Raw genomic sequence first — 25,526 nt, forward strand, 5'->3', positions numbered from 1 at the left:
GATTTTTGATATGAAATTCTTTGGCAATTGTAACAGTGATTGAGTGGTATACCTTGCAACATGTACATGTGGTTCATTTTATGTTGGACAGACATCACGACCACTCCGATTACGTATGTCGGAGCACCGTAGCGACATACGAACCAAGAGGGAGACCAATGCCCTATTTAGACACTGTATACAACACAACTCAGCCAGATTCCAGTTTAGCATCATAGACAGAGTTCTTGGTGATAGATCTCATAAACAAGGATGGCATTCTATTCTCACTAAAAAAGAGAAGTATTGGATCATTAAACTGGATGCTTCTGTTTTCACCTGGTTTAAATGATCATTTATAAGAATATTATATGTTTATTTTAATTGTTATTAATCACAATGGGCAGTAACTGTGTGGTTGATTTTTTTGTACAACTTTTATATTCTCTTTTTAATTTTCCATACAGGAAACAATTTGAATGTTGGGAAGATCACTTTGGGAAGAATCCTATTGGAGGACTCATGCTATATATATATATATATATATGTGTCACTGCTTTATCTGCTATTATGTTAATTTCCCACTGAGGAAAGCCTGTTGGCTGAAACCGGTCTGGGTTGTTTGTTATATCTAATAAATACTTATGTATTTAACTTAATAGCTTCATTTTGTTGATTTACACTGCATTTGGTGCTGGCAATTTTGTCTACTTAAAAAAACAAAGAAAAAAAAGCTAAGACCTCATAGATTATTCCCAATCAATGCCTTGCCATCTGTTTTTACCTATCACCACCAATAAAACAGCCCTAACAGTTCCTCTTGTCTTCTATACTGCTAACCTACAAAATAGCAAAACTGCATTCATGGCTAATTTACTTTATACTTGAATTACTAGTAGTCACAGATACATGCAAAAAACAAGAAATAAAATATGAGGAAATCCTACCACCAGGACAAAACATACTAATGCTTGACAGAATCCAAAAAAATTCATTTTAAATTGTCCCCCACCCCCAACTTAAGTAATCCTATCCTCTCTCAAACTCACCTCACACAAAACTTTAGCTATCATAGGAATTTACATACCTCCAAGTGATCAGAGCTGAAGAAATGTTTTCCTGCATCTCTAACATCCAACAAGAAACCTTCATACTGGGCAACTTGAATATAGACTAGCAAAACTAACTTAGAGGTTTCTACAAACAAAACCCTTAATCCATATGGTTTTAGTCAACTCATCACCACTCCCACCAGATACAAGCCCAACAACAGGACAACTGTCTTAGGCTGGATCCTGACTAACAAATATATACTCACTTCCAGCTCTCTCCCAGATACTTTAACCTCCCCACACTCATTAAGAATTGTATACATATTATCAAACAGCATCGCTACAACCTTGTTTGTATGTGCTCCTCTTAAAAAATAGAGATGCTCATAGGGTTGCCACCTTTCAGTAAAAAAAATGGACCAAGGCCACACCCCTAGCACCTTCCATAAACACACCCATTATGTGACATCATGTCACATGAGGAGCACCTTCTTTTTCCCCCCATTCGAGAGACTTTATGATAATTTACTATACTTTTCTGTAAAAAGAAAAGCATAGTAAATCTACAGATTTAACAAACTCTTATAATCGGTTTCTTTTTTAAACAGAATACTGTAGTTTGTACAGAGTTTTCTGGAATACGGGATAATTGGTTTGATTTACAGCTAGTCTGGAAAAAAAGACAGGTGGCAATGCTAGACATTCATGACATCCCAAAATAGCTGCACACTAATCAACAGCTTAATGTCTCTCCCAGTGTGAAAAAAGAAAGTGAGAAATAAAAGCCAGTGATAGTCAGCTTGAGCAACAGTCGCTGGCTAGTAATACACTGCCTGGATGCCAGCAAAGAAATTTACCACAATCTGAAAGAAAATCAACCAAAAAAGGTGAAGAGAAGACCCTGCAGCTGTTCAGCAAAAAAAAAAACTCTTCAAGATTCAGCTTTGGTACAAGAGATGGCTTCCAGTAATTTACAGAAAAATAAATCAAATGCACTCAAACAGAAAAGGCTAGGGAAAATAGAGGCTTTAACTAGCTGTTCAGCTGAACTAATAAACAGAGGTTGAAATTAATTAAAAACTGGCAGAGTATGAGGCTTCTCAATGAGACCTTTTTAATAAATGGTATCGCTAGAAGACTGAGCTTGCAGAGAAAACTGGAGATTTTCTTGTGCGTCAGAGAAACTAGAAGAAACAGACTGCATTCAATTTATAAAAGCACAAATACAGGATTTGTCAATTGAAAGGGCACATAAAGTGTATGCTCCAAACCTGGCCATGAGAAAGCAGCCAAGACTTGTATTAGTAAGGAAGCAACCCAACAACAGAAAGACTTGATTCTAACAAAACCGTTGCTGAAAGGAAATATATTAAGAATTGGACACAGAAGAGAGTGTTTGTGGAAAAGGATTATTCACTGTACATATGAGCAATCAGGGAATGTCGAAAGGCAGGTGAGAGATTCTAGTTGCTCTTTTTACCTGTCTTCAGAACATTTTTACCTGGAGGATCAAAGATATCTGTGGATGCAGAACAAGCTAAGAAGAAAATAAAGTTCATCCAGCAAAAAGTGAGCCCGAAATAAGAAGGAAACTCTTGATTCTCATTAGGTTAGGTTCATAGGTTCATACTAGGCTATCTGCCCTAAGGCATTTATAAGCCTAGCCCAAAGTTATGTGGCTTACGCCACCCCTTATGTTAGAAATAATGTGCCCATTAGTTTGTTGTGCCTCTGTCGAGCAGTGACACAGAGATGATTCCCGGGGTAAATTCTTCTGACAATAAAGCTCAACAGGCAGGCTTTGCCAAGAAACCTTTTCCAATGTTCCAAACAAAATACTTCAGACATAGAAAAAAATCATAGGAGTTGACCAGATGAATCAGGAGTAACTTGGTCTTAAACCGGAGTCTGGTGTTGGGAGCTGAAAATGAACAGGAAGACGAGCAACACAGAAACTAAATAAATGGGAGACTATAATGCAACACTCATATTTATGAAATATGGCTTTGCAAGGAAAGTGGCTGAAAAAGACGGACTTTTGTTGACTCAAATTTGTGGGTGGACTGTAAAGAATATACCCCACTTTATGCCATTAATGTCTAGAAGGGCACTAAAACGAAAAAAAAATAATAAAGAATTTTTGTTCTTAGTATTTGTACAAAACATTTAATGATACAAGCTGCTTGTTATATATAATAAAGCATTTTTGTGTAGTCGGGGTATTTTAAATGTGGGGAGACTTTATAGTGACTGTTGTACATTCTAAAGATATTAAAGAAATAAGACCTTTTAGTTGTAAGATATATAGGCTTTAAAATACAACAAAAGAAGAAAGGCTGGGCAAAACCACATTTATTGTTAATATGCTGTGATCTTGGGCTGTTCAAGTGGAAGAAGTGCAAGAATGCACTAATTTATTATAAGTAAAATTAAGACATTTTCTCTTATTTTTACCAGGGTGAATGCTTAAGGGTAGTGCCATTGGTTTATGCTATAAACAAACATTTTTGTAAGCAGGTGGCCTTGAAAAACTAAGACAAAATGTTGAAAAGCATGAAAATGCTAAGTTTCTTATATCTGTAAAGATATTAGCTGTTTTTTTCATTAGCAACTGTCCAGTAGGAGTCAATAAGTCTGCAGCTGAAGGAAGTTGCACAAGCTGTTCAGTTCTGAGTGAAATTTACAAAGATTCATTACTGACTACGTTTACATACAGACAGGGTGTCTGCAGGTGCAAGCAATTAATCTTAAATTTTGAGCATTCTTGGCTTAGAAAATGCAAAATTTAAAAAGGAACAATGGCAAGTGGTTCAGTAAAAAATCAAGTTTGAAATTATGTGAAGTAAACAGACAGCCTTCCTAGCAACCTTAATAATTCAATGCATTTAATAGAACAGTGTCAACTTAGTTTATTTAAAAATAGCCAATGCACTTTTTCTAAGGACTAAAAGTTATTGCCTTCTAAAAGCACACAAGCTGATTTTCACACTTGGGAGGGGGAACAGAGATAAGAGATGAACAGACAGCAATCAGTTTAAGTGGGAACACAAGCTGTAGCATACACTTCAGCATGGCAGCCTTAATTTTAGGTTGGGTAATGCCTGTGGTGTAGCTATTTATTTGGGGGAAATGTTCCTTATTGGAAGGTTAAAATCTAATTTTTTGAAGATACACATAACTGTGTTTCTTCTAAATTAAATGTGGATGGGGGTGTTTTGAAAATGTAGTTTTTTGTTTGAGGGTTTTCATTACAAAAAAGTCTTGAAAATGTGACATAGGTTCAAATAGAGATGAGAAGAAACAACTGTATAAAAAGATCAGCTTGTCAAGCATAAGTGTGTGCATGTAACAGAAAAGTTGGAAATGTATAGAGGGAACAACAGCTTTTTATTACAATGGCTAAGTTATCCACACCACCTTACAATGTAAATGACCTTATAGATATAGACAAAAGGAAAAAAAAAAGGAGTACTGAATTATATTAAGAAATGCACAGTGCAAATAGCAATGTTGCAGGACAAACTTTTGAAAAGAAATGAGCAAGTGAATTTGACAAAAAGGATTTCAGAACGGATATTCTGCAAAATATCAGATAGAAGAGGGAAGGGGATTACTTACACTAACTGTTAGAGGGACTCCAATACTGACAAAAGAGGGAAAATAAAACAGACAGTGGTTGGTTTGTGGTTGTGACGATGTGAGGTATTGAAAGCTATGCCAGAAGAAGTAGGGCAGTGGATGTGTAGCATATGCCCACAGATGCTCCTCCAAATACTGTTGTTATGGAGATTAAGAAACATTTAGCAGAAATAATCAGCTATTAGCACGAAATATGGTTTTGGGGGTGGGGACTGGAAATTGATTTGAAATAGAATGCATCAGGGGGACCTAAAAACTCACATCCAATAACCACTGCAGATCATAGACTGATAAAAATGAAGACATAAATGAGGGGCAATGAAATAAAAATGAGATACTGGTGCTTTTCCACCCATCTGTTAAAAACAGAAGAGTTTAAGATTGGGTAGTGGAATTACTTGAGTTATTTGGGTAGACAACCTTCAGATGTTATACCTAGTGAGTGGGATAAAATGAAATTGGAGTTTAGAAATGAGAGAGATAAGATTAAGAAGCAATAGGAACTGCTCAAGTGGACTGACAAAGGTTAAAGCATTGCAGAATAAGGGGAAATCTCAAAGAACAAGAAGAGGTGCAAACAGAGTGCTAAAGAGAAAATATATCTTTATATATAAAATATCTGGATAATATGCATGAATTAAGAAAGATTGCTGTTAAGCTACTATTTGGGAGAAAGGAAAATTATAGGGGAAAGGAAATTCACCTCGGGGATCATGTCAGTCACCCTGCTTGACAGGGGTCCAGGGAAGTAAATAGTGTGGGAAGAAATAGCCAGGGAATTGTTATGGCTAGGCTTGTATAGGCCCTAGGGCCGATAGCCTAGTACTAACCTATGAACCTAATTTTGATAACTCCAGAGCACAGCGACTTGGGGTGGTCACCAAACTAAGTGAGCAAATAACAAGAAAAATAACTAGAGATCCTGTAGAGGTATTAGACACATTTTGTAAAATTTATGAAAATATGTATAAAGCGAAGAAATGTGGAAATCAAGAAAAGAGCACAAATGGAAATATTTATGGAAGACTTAATTATGCCAAAGTTAAAGGTAAATGAAGCTCAACAACTAACAGTTAAGATAGGAGGAGATGCGATAAAAATGGGGATGTATAGTCAATCTTCAGGAAAGTCCCGAGGAAAAGATGGTACTCCTTAGGAATATGGAGGGAAGAAGGTGATAAAGATGTGGAAAATGTTGTTTAACGCCATTTTAAAAGAAGGAGAAGCACCAGTACCTTGGAAGAAAGCTCTGGTGACTGTATTACTCAAGGATAGTAAAGACCCATTAGACCCAGCTTCATACAGACCCATTTCAATTTTAAACCATGATTATAAAGTACACAATCTACAATAGCTAAAAGAATGGCAAATGTGTTGCCAAAGTTGATAGATATGGATCAATGAGGATTTGTGGAAGGGAAGCAAACATTAACAGAACAATAATGATCCAAAGGGAAGCAGAATGTAATACTGCTACTGATGGTAGGTCTCGAAGCACAGAAAAAAGTTGACGGAATAAGCTGGGATTTTATTAGTAGGGCAATGGAAGCATTTGCATTCCCTGACAGAATATTAAGGTTAATTAGGAGGATATAAGAAGGATCGGAAGCAAGAATAAAAATGGAGGGTTACTATCTGATATGCTGTGTTTGAACACAGAAACCGGGCAGGGATAGTTACAGACTGACAAAGAAAATAAGGACTCAGAAAGACAAGGATATCATTAGTATGGCAATCAAAAAAAGATGGCTTTATTTGCAGATCATATTTTGTACCCGATAAATCTAGAAAAGGAAATCTCAGTGTCATGGAACATTTTGAGACAGTTTCAAGTCTTTTCAGGATACAAAATCAATGAAGATAAAACAAAAGCTGCGGCCATAAATTACGAACCCACCCAAGATTTGGTTCAGCAATATCCATATTTATGGGGACATAAGATGAAAGCATTTAGGAATACAGATTGAAAGGCTTCTGTCAAGGCAGATAAGGATACATAGAAAAAGACTAAAAAGATAATACAAAAACTAAGTAACTGGAAGCTCTTATTTAAGGATATGGATGTTTATGGATATGGATAGTAAGATACAAGTACTTCATAGGTTGGTACTAGGCTATCAGCCCTAGGGCCTATACAAGCCTAGCCATAACAATTCCCTGGCTATTTCTTCCCACACTATTTACATCCCTGGACCCCTGTCTAGCAGGGCGACTGACGTGATCCCCAGGGTGAATTTCCTTTCTCCCATCCAATCGAAAATATTTTTAATGTCATTAGTTTTATATATGGTTCAGGCATTTTTTTATCATCAACCAGAGAACTTGTGGACAATTAATAAACAGTTAAAGGAATTTATCTGGGAATGGAAGACAGAAAGAGTGGGGTAAGTTGATCCTTTCAACAAAACAATGTGTTTTAAAATTACCAGACTTTTAGGGATATTTTAGAGCTACACAGTTAATGCTCACACACAAACAGAAGCAGAAGGTTATAATTCAAACTGGTAAGGGATGACAATGAAGCAGGGGGAAGTACAAGAAATAAAGAGAGACTGGGATTCTGGATGCTGATCCTTAAGGAGAATAATAACCATGCAAAATATTACACTTATAAAGTGACAGAAGACACTTCAAAAACTAAGCCAATGCAAGAATGGAGAAAGATTTTGCTAACAAGACTACAGAAAATAAGCAAGAAGAGTCTGGAATTTATTTGTTGGAAATTGGCAAAGGAACCAAGGTATTAGGAGCAAATAAGTAGAGTGAGAAAGGTAACAGAAGTGGGATAAGGCCAAGAAGATGTTTGGACTGCAGGCTAGTGTCTGCCTTTCCTACCATGGTCTGACATCACAGTATAGGACAAGGGGAAAGGGGAACTGTAAGTGAAAGACCTGCTCTGGTGAAGTTTTTAGTTGACTCTACAGAAACTTGTATTAAAAAAATGGATAATTAGTATGGCATATAAAATGTTGCATGACAACTATATGAATCAATCAGAGGAGGTCTGAAAAGACTAGGAAGGAAGACTGGAAAAGCAGTTACAAGAGAACAATGGAAGTACATGCATATGGTTCTCAAGTAAGCAACAAAGTCAGACAGTTTAGGCACTTTGCCTGGAAATGTTACATAGGTATTTTATACCCCAAGCAGACTTCAAAGGATTTTTTTCTCTGGTAGATGGCAAATGTTGGAGGTGTGATGGGGAAGAATTGGGTAACTTGGAATGTATGTTTTGGAAGTGTAATGAGCTGGCATATTTTAAAAGTTCCCTAGACAGTACTGTATCATTGTTTGTTTGCTTGTTATTTCCCTGGAAGCTAATTCCACCTAATACGCAACTTCTCAGCGCTTCTGTGGATCACTAGTGATATCTGCATTGCTTACTGTACTTATTTCCTTGTTTCACTTGAAAGAAAGTTACTGTTTGTCGTTTTTGCATTTAGTTACTTGTAACACATTGCACTCAAGTTACCTGGCACTTGCTCACTAAAGCAATTATATAAGTCAGCACTAAAAATTAAAAGCACTACACCCTCACTCCCCACTGGCCCTTGTTTTCAATTAAGGATTTCCCAATATTATTCTAGCATGTCCAAAGGTCAGTTGTCAATCTCCTCTCCGGGCCAGCTGGTGAATCTGGGAATCTTGAGGCAATGTTATAACTGCCTCATGTACACAGACAACCCTCTCCTCCTCCCACATAACACAAATACTTGCGAGAGATGCAGCTATTTAGCCAAACTGGAGGCTGAGCTCTCTCAACTCAGGACTGGCAAGACCAGACAGGAGGAGAAGGCAACTACACACACCACAAAACCAGCCTCACATAATGCTACCACTCCACTGAATCAAACACAAACACACAAAGACATACTCGGAGGCTCTGAGTGAAAATTTACCTAAACAGCAGAGGCCTCCAAAGCAGACACCCAAACAACTGCTACCTCAAGACACCCCACAAGCAACACATAAACCACAAAAGCAGTGTGCAAAGCAGTCACAGCCCTTAAGGCCAAATACAACACCAAACATACTTGTCATAGGTGACTCCATAGTCAGACACACTGACGTCCCACTCACCAGGCTGAACAAGGAGAGGGTCACAGTAAGCTGCCTATCGGGCTAGAATCCGCCACATAACACAAGCACTGGGTCACTCCACAGCAAGTACAAATATGACACAGTCATTGTCCATGCTGGTGTGAACGACCTGAGACGTACCTCCCTGGACTGCATGAAAAGAGACATAGAGGAGCTCTCTGATTATGTAGCCCAGGCAGGTATGACCCTAACCCTGAGCAGTATCCTTCCTTCACCAAGAATGATGCCACAATATAGAGACAAGATGATCAGCTTTAACAATTGGCTTAATGTCTGGTGTCATTCAAAGGGGATCCAGTGTCTGTCTGCCTGGGATGACATGCTTGACAAGCCACGCTGCTTCAAGGGACGGCTTGCACCTGTCACCCTGGGATTCCGGATATTGGCTAAGGCTCTTGCCACCCCATAGTGCCTTTTTAGGCAAGGCTCAAATTCTAAACCTACCACCCTAGAAAACAAAAATGGGAAGAAATTGAGGGTAATGCTGCTCAATGCCAGAAGTCTAAATCTCAAAATGCACGACTCGAGGCCCTTCTCAGTATGGAGAACATCGATGTCTGTGCTGTAACTGAAACCTGGTTCAAGGCTCCTGAGAGCACCCGGCACTATTAGGTTTTACCTCATATCATGCGTTCCGCCCCAAAACCCGGACCACTCCACAAAAGGAGGGGTGTATCCATATTCATAAAGGATACTCACACCTCCAGGTTGGTGGCAACGCATGAAGCTCGGAAACCATCCAGGTGCAACTAACCATAGGCAAAACTGCTCTACAAATTGTAGCATGCTACAGGCCACCCTCTCAAACTCAGGAACCCCACACAGCCTTCCTGAAGACACTGGAGGGTATAAATGTATCTCCAAACACCATCATATTGGGTGACTTCAACTACCCGAATATAGACTGGGAACATTACTCAAGCCCTAACTTTCTAGCCCAACGGTTCCTGGAGTTCATAAATTCAAATGCCATGGAACAGCTAGTCACTGTTCCCACGAGAGGAGAAAATATACTAGATCTCATTGTCACAAACATGGGGACAAAATGCTCCACACCGAAGTATATCCCTCATTGGTGAGATCTGATCATAAACTAATCTCACTGGAAATCCACATCCCGCCCCCACCCCAAACAAAAAGACCATAGTGAAGAACTTCTCTAAAGCAAACTTCACACTACTCAAGACTGGTGTGGTATCCTTCAAGGCCCCTGAGTCAGAGGAAACCACAACCCAAGCTGCGGAAGCCCTTACAAATGCCTTCTATGAACACCTCCAGGACTGCATGGATCAGGCAATCCCAAATAAAACCAAGACTCTTTCCACAAAGGGCAAACGTCCAGTCTGGTGGACCCCAGCCATTAACAAACTTTACAATAAGAGGAGAAAGCTATTACATGATAGAACAAAATCCATAAAAGGGAAGTCACCCCTGATCATTATTAGTAAAAAATACGAGCACTCATAAAATCAACTAAGGCCAATTTTGAGAGAAAAATTGCCATGGATTCAAAGGACAATCATAAGGCCTTTTTCAGCTATGTTAGGAACCTGGGTGGAAACTCACAGATATGCTCAGAATTAGTCCAAAATGATACAAAAATCACTGAACCCACAGACATTGCCAACATACTGGCAGACAGGTTCAGTGCAAACTTCACCCCTCTCCCCTAAAGGAGAGATAACTATCCCAGCCGAGTGTAGCCTCCCGGACATCTCAAATGCGCAGGTGAAAGCTGCTCTCTAAAGCTAAAAACACAGCATCAATGGGACCGGATGGTGTCCCCGGCTGTGTGCTACACGAGCTAAATGAGGAATTAAACCCGCACATAAGGCAGCTGTTTAATCTCAGCCTTACCACAGGATACGTGCCCAAGGAGTGGCGTGACGGCAACTGTGGTCCCACTCCACAAAGGTGGCCTCACGGACCCTGGTAATTACCGCCCCATAAGCTTAACAAGTCTAGTCTGCAAAGCTATGGAGAGGATCATAATGGAGCTCATAAACAAAGATATAGGGGACTTGCAGACATTGGACCCGACCCAGTTTGGCTTTGTCAAGGGAAGATCATGCCTTTTGAACTTGGTCGACTTCTTGGAAATAGTCACCAAGGCCATTGATGAGGGAAAGGCAGTCCATACAGCCTACCTTGACCTTGCAAAGGCTTTCGACACAATACCCCACTCGGGTATTGTAGAAAAACTTACCAGCTTAAATGTAAACCCATATGTCACAAGATGGGTTGCAAACTGGCTTAAGGACAGAACCCACAGGGTTAGAGTTGCTGGCGCTGTGTCAGACTCCAAGCCGGTCACAAGTGGTGTCCCACAGGGCTCGGTCCTTGGCCCCTATTGTTTGGCATCTACTTCAGAAGTACAGGCCAACATGGGAGGACTTTGGCTGACAAAGTTTGCAGATGACTGCAAACTGGGCCATAGTGGAAAGTGCATCGGACACGGATATCCTTCAGAAGGGACTCACGGAAACAGATAGCTGGTGCCAGAGCCATGGCCTGAAGTTAAACGCCAAAAATGTATAGTCATACCCTTCGGGAAAAACAAGGTAACCCCAAGCTACCATATAGGTGGCAATCCACTAAGCACAGAAGAGGTTATCAGGGACCTGGGGACCCAGGTTGACAGTGGCCTTTCTTTTGACACTCACATTGCTAAAGTGGTTAGAAAGACCTTCTACATTGCCCACCTGATCATGAAGGGATTCACATCCAGATCTAGTGAGGTCATTGTTCCCCTGTACTCTTCACTTATCAGACCAATGATCGAGTACAATGCCCCATTCGGGATGTATCTCACCCGACATCTGCAGCAATTGGAGAGACCCCAAAAGTTCCTCACCAAAAGGATAAAGGGACTCCAAAATCTGTCATTTGCTGCCAGATTGAAGAAACTCCAGCTCTATTCAGTCGCATACCGTCTGCTCAGAGGTGACATGTGCCTGACATACAAGGCCATGTCCAACCCGGAATTAATGGACATGCTCCACCTCAAAAAATCCAAATCCACCAAAACCACTAGAGCAAGCGACTTAAACCTTAGCACGGATATAAATAGGACGTGCTGGAGGGATAGATTTATCACTCAGAGACTCCCTATGCTGTGGAATAAAATCCCGGTCCATGTGAGGCAGAGCACCTCGCTGACTCTGTTCAAGAGAAATCTAGACCTGTGGATGGGAGATCGTAGGTTTACCCCGGGAATCATCTCTGGGTCACTGCTGGACAGAGGCACAACAAACTAATGGGCACAGTATTTTTTCATATAAGGGGTGGCGTAAGCCACAATAATTTGGGCTAGGCTTATAAATGCCTTAGGGCAGATAGCCTAGTATAAACCTATGAACCTATGAACCTATGGGTGAGCAAATGGCAAATTATTTTTTAGCTGGAACATAGGATCTGAATTGCCACGGCATAGTAAAGCCTTATTAAAGTTTCATTCTGTTGGCTGCCAAAAAAGCAATTAGTAGAAAATGGAACTCAAAAGTGTAAAGCAAATGCATTTCAAGTACTGAATTTTATAAAAGAAATAGAAAAGGAAGGAGCAAATTACAAAGAAGTAAATGGAAATTGTGGGAACAATCCATGCAGAATAGTATTCAGGAGGAAGAGGAGTGATATTTGAGGGAAGGCAGGAATTCATGTAATGATGGACTGATCAAAAGTTACAAAGAAAGAAAAGATATGTGATGTACAGTGCATGTAAATGAAAAAAAAATTTCTGTTAATGTTTGTTTTTATATGGCTTAAGTGATACTTTAATGAAGATGTTTAAACATAATAAAATAAAGAGATGTTAACAGCAAAACTAAAATTGATAAACTGAAAAGTATTACAAATACTGCAAATAGATGAAGCTGTAGAAATGTTCAACAATTTTTTCCTAAATATACTAAATGAACACATGCCACTCATAACCAAAAGGGTAAAAGCTAACCCAACCCCCTGGCTTACCAAATAATATAAACAGCTCACATCAGAAACAGATAAGGCACAATATAGGTTGAAACAAAACAGCATAGTAGAAAGCCACCAGCAATACAAATGCTTGTAAAGGCAAAAATCAAATCTAACAAAAAGACCTCTACACTAATCTTCAGACATTTAATCACAGCAATCCCAAAGCATTCCGGATTACCATCAGCTAAACCCTGGACAGACCACTCAATCTGCCCCATCCATAACTGATGACATTAACAGCTCAGCTACAATATTCAACTCTAATGTCATACAAACAGTAACATCTCTCATTAAAAACTTACCCTCTTCATCATCACCAGTAGCTGAACATCCAACTAATATCATCTCCCCTCTTTCTCTCTCTCCAACCACTGCCTACTCTGACAACCAAAACATTTATCTCCAGGTTAAAGTATACTACCCTAGCCCCAGACAATCTGCTAGCTGAATTTTTTTTTATTTATTTATTTAAATATCCATCCATCCTTTGACCGTGTCAGTTCCACTAGACCAGTACCCACATTTTAGGAGAGACCAGAGGTAGCATTTATACTTCTATGGGGAAATGTGGCCAGGGCATCAGGGAACATCCCCTACTCTTTGCTTAAGGAGAAAGTGCTGTGTGTGATACTATCATCTTCCAGGTTTCCATTCCAGGTATGAAGGCGGCCCGGAGAAACTGGAGGAATTGCTACCAAATGTCGAGGATGATGGAGAACTTGTTGATGTGCCTGTATCGGAGGAAAAGGAGAATGCAAAGCCAAGTGACGTGGTGGATGAACAGCTAGCAGATACTGAAAAGGTGTTTCTGCAGAAGCCGTTTGGGAATGAATCTGAGAGCCAAACAGGATGTATTATTACAACCCTCTAGTCCAGATGGTTGCGGGATGATTATCTGGAGCAACTACTTGACCACAGTGAGCTACAGAATGGGGCAGTAGCATCATGAAGTGAGATAATGAAGAAGACAGAAGGAGGAGGAGGAAGAAAAAGTGAATTGGAAGTGAAGACCTGTGCTCAGACAGTTAAAGGAAAAGAAATGAAAGAAGTTAAGAAAAGGTATACTGGCCAAATAAGTAGTAAAAAGGATAAAGGACTTGATAGATGGGATTCATTAATTACACCATTGGGTGTTTCTGCTAAAGAGGTAAGAGCATTTATTTTGATTAATAAAGATACTTTCTGTGACTTCTTTTAAAATGGACAATATATGGAGATTTTTTTATGAAATTATGAGTTAAAAAGAATGTTTATCTGTGGTCAGAATATGTTATTCAATCCTATTTTGGACAAACTAAGAAAAGGATAATGGTACATTTTAGAACAGAAGTAGAGGCTGCTGAATTAAAAATATATTTAATGACCATTTGTAAGGATGCGATGGATACTAATAAGATTTATGATGAAACAGGACTATGGACTGGAGGTTGGGAATGTAGAGTTATACTGAATATGGAAAATAATGTGAAGCATATACCAAGTGTCATAAATGAGAATGGCAATAGAGGTTTTGTTCAATATAGGGGTAAGCCCAAAACTTTTTTGCGGAAAAGATGATCATTTGATTAGTGAATGTAACTAAAGGAAATGTTTTAAATGCAGACAGACAGGGCATGAAGTAAAAAAAAAAAAAAAAAAAAGTGAATGAAATAAAATGAAAAAAGTGTGGTAATACATGACATGTTTGGTTAGATTGTGAAAATGAGGAACAAACTGTAGGTTATACAAGATGCAGAACAAGAAAAACATAGTATAAGGAAATGTAAATCAGAATGAGGTAGACAAAATTACAGATAAAACATATTAAGGAAGGCAAAGAAAGGGAAAGGAAGTTTGTTTGGGCATATGTATATTATGTCAAGATATTACAATATTAGATGTTAAGGAAGGCAAGGGAAAGGAAGTTTGTTTGGGCATATGTATATTATGTCAAGATATTACAATATTAGATGTCACAACAGTGGAGTTAGGATGCATCACTATAATACATTTAAGATGGAAGAATAATGTTTTCAGAATTACACCCTTATAAGCATATGTAATCATAAAAAGAAAAATGTTTAGAAAATTATGAAATTATGCAACTGCTAATATGGATATAATAATAGCGGGAGATTTCAATTGTAATGTAAGAATGACAAAAAAAGATAGGATGTTAAAATAGTTTAATGAAATATGGCAAATTATATGTATGGGACTATAGTCATTGGACTTGTGAAGAAATGAAAGCAAGACTGAAATTGGTTATTTTTGATATCAGAAGGGTTAAAAATTATACAGCAAGGAATGAGAGAGACCGGACCTTCTGATCATTTACCAATATGGATAAGAATACATGAAAAGGAAGATTATATGCGAGACTGCCAGAAATATGGCCTCAAACTGAATGCCAAAAATGCATCATCATCCCTTCTGGGGAAAGTGACGTCCCCACAAATTATCACATTGATAGTAAGGTACTACAGTTGTGAGGGACTTGGGCACCCAGGTTGATAGCAAACTGACTTCTGACCACCATATTGCCTCCATTGTACAGAAAGCTTTCTACATGGCCCACCTCATTAGTAAAGATATCTCATCCAGGGACAAGGGGGGTCATAACATCCCTGTATTCTTCCCTTATAAGATCCATTATTGAGTAGAACACCCCTTTCGGCAAATACCTCACAAAGCACATGCAGCAGCTGGACAGACCACATAGGTTCCTCACCCGGGTTATCCAGGGCCTCAAACATCTACCCTACACAGATAGCCTAAAAGCCCTGTCCCTCTACTCAAGTCTCCTACAGATGCCTCAGAGGTGATCTCTGTCTGGCATACAACGCAATCTCAGACCCCGCCCTGATGGGACTGCTGCATATCCGCAAGTCAAGCTCCACTCGAGTAACCCGCACGCGTAACCTCAACCTGGTCTGTGACATCAATAGGATTTGTTGGCGGGACAGATTTGTGCCCGAGAGACTCCTCTTTTGCAGAACAGACTCCCTCTCCATGTAAATCAGAGCAGCTCATTAACCCTTTTTACGTGCAACCTGGATAATTGGATGGAGAACAGATTCCACCTGTATCCCTGCTGGACAGTGGCACAGGGTGCGGACTTGTTGGAACATGGGCTAAATTCTTGGCTAGGCTTGTAAAGGGCCTCAGAGACAATAGCCTAGTAACTTCCTATGATCCTATATAAAAAACAGGAAAAGGAATTAAAAGATTAGCTGAAAAAGAATTGGAAAAAGATAAGAACGTAATATATACACTATGGAAAAATCATACAGCTATGAGAATTTTATGAAACATGGACCACATGGTGGATTAGTTACAAGTATAAAGTATGTTTTTTTCAGAAATGTGTTGAAAATAACAGAAAGAAAGAATGTGTATCAGATTTAACCCAAGAAATATTTCAAGATACTGTAAAGAGAGAATATTGTATGTGAAAGAAAGAGAATGTATGAAAAGAATCAAATGAAGACCAATAAGCTGTTATTGTGTCTTTCAGCTTTTCCCGGTTAGGGGTCGCCACAGTGGAACTCCGGTCCGCTAATGATTGGCAGTAGATTTGTTACGTGCCGAGTTGCCAGCCCTGATGCACAACCTTCACCTAAGGTACGCCCATTCACGCATGTGACGCTCTAGCCAAGAATCGAACAGGACGTCTTACTGTGAGGCGACAACGCTACCGCAGCACCACCACCGCAGTTAAAGACAAATAAGCTGTTATATAAACAAAAATACTGTTTACAAGGGGAAAAAAGTAGTAGCAGCACCTTATTTAAGTAAATTAGTTGAAGAAAAAAAGAATAAGAAAACTAAAGAATGAAGAAAGAATACAAGTAAATCACAGGAAGGCATAAAAAATTAAGGAATATGTATCGGATTTATATATCAAAAAAGAAATAAAAAAAGAAAATATGAAACAAGCAAATTAAATAAGAAGGATAATGTATATCTAGAGAAAAGCATAATTACTGAAAAATTAAATGGAGTTTTGAGACAAAGATGATATTGGGGACCTATAACTTGAAATACAAATTATAAAATTTTTATGAGAATCATAACTAAAAGATTAGCAAATAGAATGGGAAAGTCATATGATCAAACTATTTGGCAGAAAAGGAGTTCAATACTTGTTATGGACTATCAAAGAAGCAGTGGATCATAAACAAAAATGTTAATGCAAAAACCATGACAGGAGACGTAAGTAAAGCTTATGATAGTATTCAATATGAAATATTATAGGATATTTTAAATGTATAACACGTTAGTAAAAGAATAATAAATGTAATTAAATCTGTTTATGATAGAAATATTGTTAAACTTGATGTTAATGGATGGATTAGTGAACAGCTTCAAAAAAGATCTGGAATAAGACAAGGGTGTCCACGTAGTAGTGTTATATTTTCATTGAATTATGAATATGATAATAAACAAAATTAATAAAATGACAAACAAGGCAGGACATCGAATACTGAATGAACTACATTTACAAGTAACGTATACTTACGCTGATGACATTGTAATAATCACAAGTGATAAAGAACATATGGAAAAACACTCCAAAACATGTGGGAGAAGGAGCATAAGTTTTCTAGTTGCTATGTAGATCAATGGACTTTATATTTTCGATTTTTGGATGCCGTGTTTATCTTATGGAAGACCAAAGGTAAACACGATGAAGTTATTGGTTACTTAAACAGTATATGTGACTATTTTAAGTTCACTAGTACTTTTGATGAAAATTCCATTAATTATTTGGATGTGACATTGACAAAGGATATGATTAATGGGAAATTCACATCCAAAATTTTTAGAAAACCGACTTTTTCCAATGATTATTTAGAGTTCAACAGCTGTCATCCTATGTACGTAAAAAGGAATATTGTAAAAGGCCAAATGGTGAGGTTGGCTCAAATGTGTTCAGAGAAGGATATTTTTCAGTGGGAAATGGGGACCTTGGTTACTTTTTTTCATAGACAGGGGGTACCTTAATAATTTGGTTTATGGTACCTGTGCTCAGGTTATGGAATCTTGGGAATCTAGATATGTCCCATGATTGAGTATGGAACAGGTTTCTGGGAATGTCCCAAATAGTGAAGGCAAGGACCAACTTCAACGGTCCATGGTATTGACATAGTGAAACATCAGGAAGGATTAAGGAAATTATAAAGAAGAAGTGGGTAGTTTTTAAAGGTAATGAAGGTCTCTTGGAAGTTTTGGATAGTGAGCCTCACTTTGTTTACAAAACAGACTTGAATTTGAAAGTTTTGTTGGAGCATACTACTATTCCTAGAATAGCTAATAAAGGAACGGGTAAATGTGGGGCTTGTAAATATATTTTAACTGATCCCGTTGTGGAGTTAAGTAACACAGGGTATCTAGTATATTTAAAACCAGGCACTTATAACACCAAGGCGGTGATTTATTTAGCCTCGTGTCAGGGGTGTAAGTACTTTTATATAGGAAAGATAGAGAGGGTATTTCGTAGCGTCAGGGGTGTAAGTACTTTTATACAGGAAAGATAGAGAGGGTATTTCGTAGACTATCTACAAACATTTATATGAAATAAGGAAGGGTGATGATAACAATGCCCTTGGTCAACATTTAAAAACAAGTCCACATTGTACCAACTTCCTTTTTGGAATTTGTGAAGTTGTGGGTCAAGCTCTCGGGGGGGGGGGGGGGGAGGTAATTGGAAAAACAAACTTGAGATGAAAGAGAATGTAGCAAGTTAGAATCAATGCAAATTTTGGTCCTGGGTTGAATTAAATGTTTAGTATAATGCCATTTTTAAAAATGCATGCAGAGAAATTATAACACACATATTTAATAGTTTTTTTAGATATATCATATTAGTATTTTTTAATATTTGTCCTTTAATGAATGATGTCATTTGATTGGTGGGTTAAGCTATTTAAACAGAGGAAGTACGTATTTTAAACTGTTCTCAGGAAGTCATACTTGACATGATGAAAGCGCTCAACTGTATTCTGTGTTGAGCAAGTCAAATTAATTTGTGGTTGGAAGTTCCTGGATTGTGTTTTGCTTCATTAAAAGTGTTAAGAACATACGGAAAAACAGTCTTTCAAAGGCAAACTGTATTATTAAATGAAGTTGGACTGTGTATAACTAAAGAAAAAAAGTACAGGTTTTGGTCTGGTAGGTGACATAAAACATAAAATTTAATACGGAGGTTATAGATGTTTTTGGAATCAAGTCTGGACAAAATGTGTACATAGAACTATGGAAAATGTTATTCAAAGTAGTAACAGATATGACATTATTTTGGAAATCATTTTGATTTTCATATAGGAAGAAAGCTTTCTTGATAAACACAATGGTGATAGGAAAATTGCTTATATAGCAAATAATTACAGGATTCCTACAAAATATGAAAAAGAGTTAATGAACGTATTAATTTCCTTTATATGGGGTTCCAGGCTGAATTTGGTCAAGAGAGGACTATTGTATATGAAAATAAGAACAAGGAAGACTGGGAATGTTGACTCCTATAGTGATTGCAGAATCAATTAACTTGCGTAAAGCCTAGAACGCCTTCAGATGTTATATAAAAGGAGAAAATATGACTGATACTATTGTCAAAAATAAATATCACGTGTTTGAATAAAAATGAAGGCAGGAAAACGATTTAAAGAAAATGTAAATGAAGATTTTGGAGAGTATCAGAATAAAATTATGTTATGGAAATTAAAAATAGAATAGAGAAGGATAGAACAGCGTAGTATCAGAATATTATGAAAGCTTTTTTATTAAGCTGATCCATGGAAGGATATAGAAACAGAGAAAAAGGTAATAAAAATGAGATTTATATGGTACAAAGATTCATGAATATGATTTTTTTCTGGAGATAACCATAAGAAATTTACCTGTTAAGGCAAATATGCCATATAAAAAATACAAGATTTATGTCATGCATATGGACAATATGAAACTACAGAACGTGTTTAAGGGTAAAGCTTTATTGAATTAAATATGTAAATGTAATATGTTAAAGGAATAAAGTGAAACAAAAAATGAATATGACTGAATTTAGCTTTTATGGTGGTAAAAAAAAAAAAAAAAGCTGAAGAAATGGACAGAATTATATTTTATGTTATATTGACAATATGGACTGAAAAAGAGTTAATGAAATCAAGTTTAATGGAAAATGGGTGTTGGAAAAATTTTTTGGAGAAAATAGAGTTTACTGGTGGAATTTATGTCACTGATTTTGGAAAATAATTTTATATTTTTTAAAGATGAATACTTTCAACAAATTAAGGGTGATGCCATGGGTGCAGCATGCACCCCAGTTTGACAACATTGCATTATTAGGGTGGGAACATTTGAATGACATCTTTATCTTGTGGGATGGCACACGGGATGAAATTCCTTCCTTCCTCACCTACCTGAATAGTACCACTCAATATTTAAAGTTCACCTACAGCCGGAATAAGGAAAAGATAAATTATCTGGATACCATGACATCCCACACAGGATAGTGGTTTAAATCTATTTACAGAAGACAGACTTTTTGAAATGTCTACTTACACTTTTCTAGAAGTGGGTGCATATTCTTGTGGTTGTTGCAAACATTGTTTATACATTACAAAGGTACAAACATTTACACTGCACAACATTCTTAAAAGTTAAAATACCTACCAAAATGATAACTGCAATACATCCAGGGTTGTTTATTTAGCAAATTGTTATCAATGTTGATCATATTATATAAGAAAAACTGAAAGAGCACTTAAAACATGAATTTATGAACACCTCTATGATATTGCAAGCCAGAAAGTAACCAACACATTATACAAACATTCTACAGGCTGTTCTGTTTTTAATAAGTCTTCCTTTGAGATTCTGGAAACTATGATATTGCAAGCCAGAAAGTAACCAACACATTATACAAACATTCTACAGGCTGTTCTGTTTTTAATAAGTCTTTCTTTGAGATTTTGGAAACTATCACCATTAATCGGGGGGGGACTGGAAGTGCTGGCTTACGTATAGAGAACTTATGCGGCAGCCTACACTTTGTGCTACTTTTCCTCCAAGTTTAAATGAACATATAGCGACTGAATCCAGCACTTATTATTAGGGCTGACAGATTCTAAATATCTTACTTTGTTTTTAACCAATGTGCTTTATTTACCAATAGATCTGTACGTTAAATACTGTTCCATGTGTTAAGGAGGCCTGTAACTTTAAGAAAAGTTCATTTAATCAGCAAGTATCCTGTGCATCTGTTTGCATCAAAGCACTGCCTTTTCAACAGTATTAAAAAAATGCATCTTTTACTTATCTGCTCATGTTATGCTGATAGTCTCTCTGATGAGATGAAAGTGCTCAATCATTTTATTTATTTAAATAAAATTTACTATTTTTTAACCTGTGACTGGATCCTCGGTGACATTCACACTGTAAATTGAGGGGAATTTGCCTTACACAGGCACACATTTTTCTCAGAATGCAGCAATAGCAAAGCTTGTAAGAGGTGGCACAGAGGGGTGCTCCTATGGGGAAGAGGGTAGACTGCCCTGCACAGTCAGAAAGTTAGCCCACACCCTACCATTACACTTGCGATCGGGAATTGAGGGCCAACTGGGATTTCTGGGCAGGAAAGGAAGAGTCACATGGCTCTCTCCTAAGATGAAAATGGCTGGCACAGATCTTCTCATTTCATCAGGGGAGAATAGATCTCATGGATCTACTGTTAGGGTCTCTCACTGATGGCTCTGGACCCTGGCAAACATGTCCTGTCACCTTATACACCCCAGGGCCAGGGCATGTTGGGCTGCATTCCACAGGTATCCCGTTTGGGATGGCCGCATTTCTCTAGATAATAATGGCATTTTTAGTTTTATGGGTTAAACACACTCTGCAACAAGTGAGGGAAGCACACATGGAGGGAACCATCATATTACACTTAAGTGTTCGTCTACAAGCTAGTTTGGGAGTACTGATGTTCTCTCTTACCTGGCAGGAGTACCTTCATATGGGGGTATGCCATGGGCATTTGCAACATGCTGCATACTGTCTCAATAGACACATGCTTCTCAAATGCCCTGCCTCCACTATCTGAAGCCATGGATATTCCTATGAATAACCCTCATTTCTGCCATGAACTGTAACATCTAGGACATTCCCTAGAATATTCACTACCCATACTTCCACTGACAGTGGAACAGGTACTACTACATCATTCTTTTACCTTGCCCCAGACAGCTCTTCTAGCACCCAAGCCACTAAATGAACCAGGGTCAGCAGTCAGGACTTTATGCCTTTGATCACTGGAGCTGTCTAAACTTGAAAGGTATACTGGACAAAGAAGGAAATATGGCCTACTACAGCACTCCCAATGTTGCCAGAGAAGCAAAGCCTGATGGTGAGAGCCAAAAGGGTTACTTTTTCAGACAAGATACACATGCGGAGGGTCCCCTTTGTAAATGTAGTCAGCCATAAACTTATGGATGCTGGAGATGGAAAGGGTACTATATTTTATTTTACATTTGTTAACCGGGTAGAGTCCAGCTGGGCAAGTAGCCCATTTTCAGCGGAGACCCGAGAAGATAAGCTCCATACCAATAGTACAAAAAGATTTACAAACAATATACAAAACGTTTGACAGTTGCCAACAATCACAATTTACAAAAAGGAATGTAAAACAGAAAACATTACATACAGACAGTAATATGAAACTCATTAGATATACGACTAAAAACCATTGTGGTACGTTCATTTGGTAGAAGTAGATAGAGTAGAAAACAATTAATAAAAGGCATGAGAAACTAGCCAGGAGTATTACAGGAGCATAGCCATTGTTGAGTAAGGTATTCCTTTACGAGTTTTTTGAAGCTATGATGATCTGTGTTTTTTACGATATTCTGGGGTAATAGGTTCCACTGTTTGGCTACTTTGAAGGAGAAGAGAGAGTCAAAGTAATTATGGGATTTTGTAACCTTGAGTACAAGTTTATCGGATGAACAAAGGGTTCTGGGGTTGGTATTTAGTTGCACTAGGTTGGAGAGTGCAGGGCAGTTTTCAGGTTTGTGGATAATAGAGTGGGCAGTGGTGAGCTGATTGACCAATAACAGATTAGGAAATTCAAGCCAGTGTAATTTTTGAGGAGCAAGGTAATGATGGGTCCTGTTTGGTATATTATCAGCAAATTTTGCTATTTGTGGGTTAGTAAAAAGTGGAGAACAGCAGAGAAGTGTAGATAGGAGATGGTATATGACAGCAAGTTAAGCAGAAACTGACTGAGGGATCAGTCAGTCACAGAGATTCCAAGCTTGTCACAATTTGGTAAATTAGTGCATTAAACTGGTTGTAAAAATGACAATAAACGCATCAATATGGTCATGTCCTCCGTACTACAGCCACCATTACTCCAGAAAAGTTATTTTAAGAAGAATAAGGGTTTAACTAAACTAAGGGAAAATTAAACCTATGTCATTTGTCACCTCAGGGATAATACTTAAAAACTTGCACTCACCCAACAATGATGGCAGCCTAAAATAAAAACTGTCCCATAGTTTGAAAAGTAGGACTATGGATAAACTATAGTCTCCTTTCTCTTCTCATAAAGAGAATCCTGAAATAGCTACCATGTGCCTAAAACATTCTGCTTTGTCTTTGCTCTCTACTTCAGTTGGGATAACAATGGTCAAAAAATGTTTCTTCGGTAAACTGAATATGCCAGTAAATCACCAGTGCTACCTCATTCCAAGTAATAAAGCTCCACAATCTGTAACAAAACCTACAGCTTCACCATCTTATCACTAAGATACCCAGCGTATTGTCATATTAAAATGCAGGCACCTCCCAATTCACTCCATAAGAGTTTGTAAACTTGTTAAACCATTACCCTTGAATTAACCACTATGTAAAATTGTTTAGTTTTTAGTCACTGTATGTCTTGGAGCTTTTCTTCCCAGGCCTCCGCTGAAAAAGGAATTGTTGTCCAGTAGGGCTTTCCTGGTAAACAAATGTAAAAAAATATATAAAATAAACAAAAATGATGTTTCTTTTTGTTGCAGGCTTATTTCAAATATGTTCGTGATTTGTTGGTGCACTGGTAACCTTCCCACTTCACAATCCAAAATTAACAAAGGGAAAAGTAGTCTCTTCCAAATATACCTTTCATTTTGGAAATCAGTTCCTCAACCTAAACATCCTACAAAAATAACTATCTAACTGAAAATTTTAAATGAAGGTTTTCCACCACGAAAGCAATATGCAGAACATAAAAAGTCTCTCCCTGAATAAAATACTTCTGTTCTAAGATAACCATAACAGAAGCAGATAAGGCGGTTATAAATAGTCGTTTGGTATAACCACAACAAATGCATTTAAGACTGTAAACACAAACAACACTGTTAAACTACATATTTTCTACATTTCTACGTAACCATTTGGACCTTAGCCAAAATATGCCAACATGGATCATGCCACCTGTTCAATAAGAAAAACAATGACGGAGGTGTGTTGGCATAATGTTTAATACCTTTAATTCACAGATACAAAGCAGCAAAATGCCAGGGCACTTCTATGGGCTAGGCTTGCAAAGGCTCCAGGGCCATTAGCCTAGCATGCACCTATGAACCTATGACCTCGGGTTACTGGCTTGGCTTGTGATAAGTCTGCTGACTTAACTTCTTCACAGGTAAATACTAGGCTAACATCATTCTCAAGTATTTATCACTTTTTCAGTTTCCAAGACAGGAAATCTTATTCTTGAAAGGGGAGACATTGCAGAACAGTCCAATCCAAATACAACAATTATTAAGAAGAATAAGTACCACGAGATTTCATGTGTGGGTGTATTTTTCACCCTAACCATGGAACACCAACACCAAAATCATAACTGCTTCAAAAACGAATGCCAGGTGCTAAATACAATATAACTTTTTAGCTGCTGAGCTCACAGTTCTGAAGCAAGCCTTCATCTAGAACTCACCCTGAAATTCCATTTGGCTAACTGTGCAAAAACATTCTTCAAGGAATTCTGGTGTGTATACAATTCCACCTGTCCTGGACAATCAAACAAAAAATAATGATCTTTCAAGGTGTCCAATTTACTCTGTAACCAATCAAAGTTAGCCTCCAAATATTCCATGCAGTAAATGAGGCCTCCATTGGGACCAAGACCGAGACCATCCATCACATCCTCTAAAGTCACTAGCTCCGCAATATCCACAGAACACTGATACGGAATGCCTTCATTTGCAGGATCCAGGTTCACTACTGCAACTTTACGCCCTAATTTAGACAGAAACTCCTGCATTCCTAAACAATAAGTAGTCTTTCCGGAACCAGGCGGGCCAATCACTACTTGTCCAAATATCACAGAATGAGGAAGCCTGGGGTCTTTGGACATCGTAATTTATATTTTTCACACAGCCCATGAATTAATAATAAACATATCGCTAAACTGCCGTACAAGACAAATACTCTGAGATAGTTGTTAAAAATATATAACCATAATAAGGTCCAACTTACTAAACTAACCGACTTTACGCCACCACCTATACAACCAATTTCAGACAGTAGCAGTAAAGTACAAAAATGTGTAACAGCTACCTTAATACAGAAACCACTAGGACCCAAAAGAACCGGAAGGAATTAACTACGTCCACTTGTCACGTGATCATACTACGCCTTATTAACTCCACGTATTTTCTCGAGTCGTGCTTTTTGTTTCACTTTGATATTACTATAATGTAGTACTGCTATTGTTTTTAAATAATTGCTGATATTTTTATTTCTGGTAGCAAGTCC

General features: G+C 37.9%; 1 protein-coding gene across 1 annotated transcript in view; it reads right to left on the reverse strand.

Annotated features, from left to right (window-relative positions):
• GPN2 (GPN-loop GTPase 2) overlaps positions 1-25,322 on the reverse strand; it is a 248,605-nt gene extending 223,283 nt beyond the window's left edge. The window contains exon 1 of the mRNA XM_044084153.1: positions 24,706-25,322. Coding sequence (XP_043940088.1) covers positions 24,706-25,125 — 420 coding nt within the window. The 5' untranslated portion in view covers positions 25,126-25,322. The remainder of the gene's footprint in view (positions 1-24,705) is intronic.
• Positions 25,323-25,526: the final 204 nt, after the last annotated feature.

Source organism: Protopterus annectens, chromosome 1.part1 (assembly GCF_019279795.1).
Source record: "Protopterus annectens isolate FY-2018-M chromosome 1.part1, PAN1.0, whole genome shotgun sequence".
NCBI lineage: Eukaryota > Metazoa > Chordata > Ceratodontiformes > Protopteridae > Protopterus > Protopterus annectens.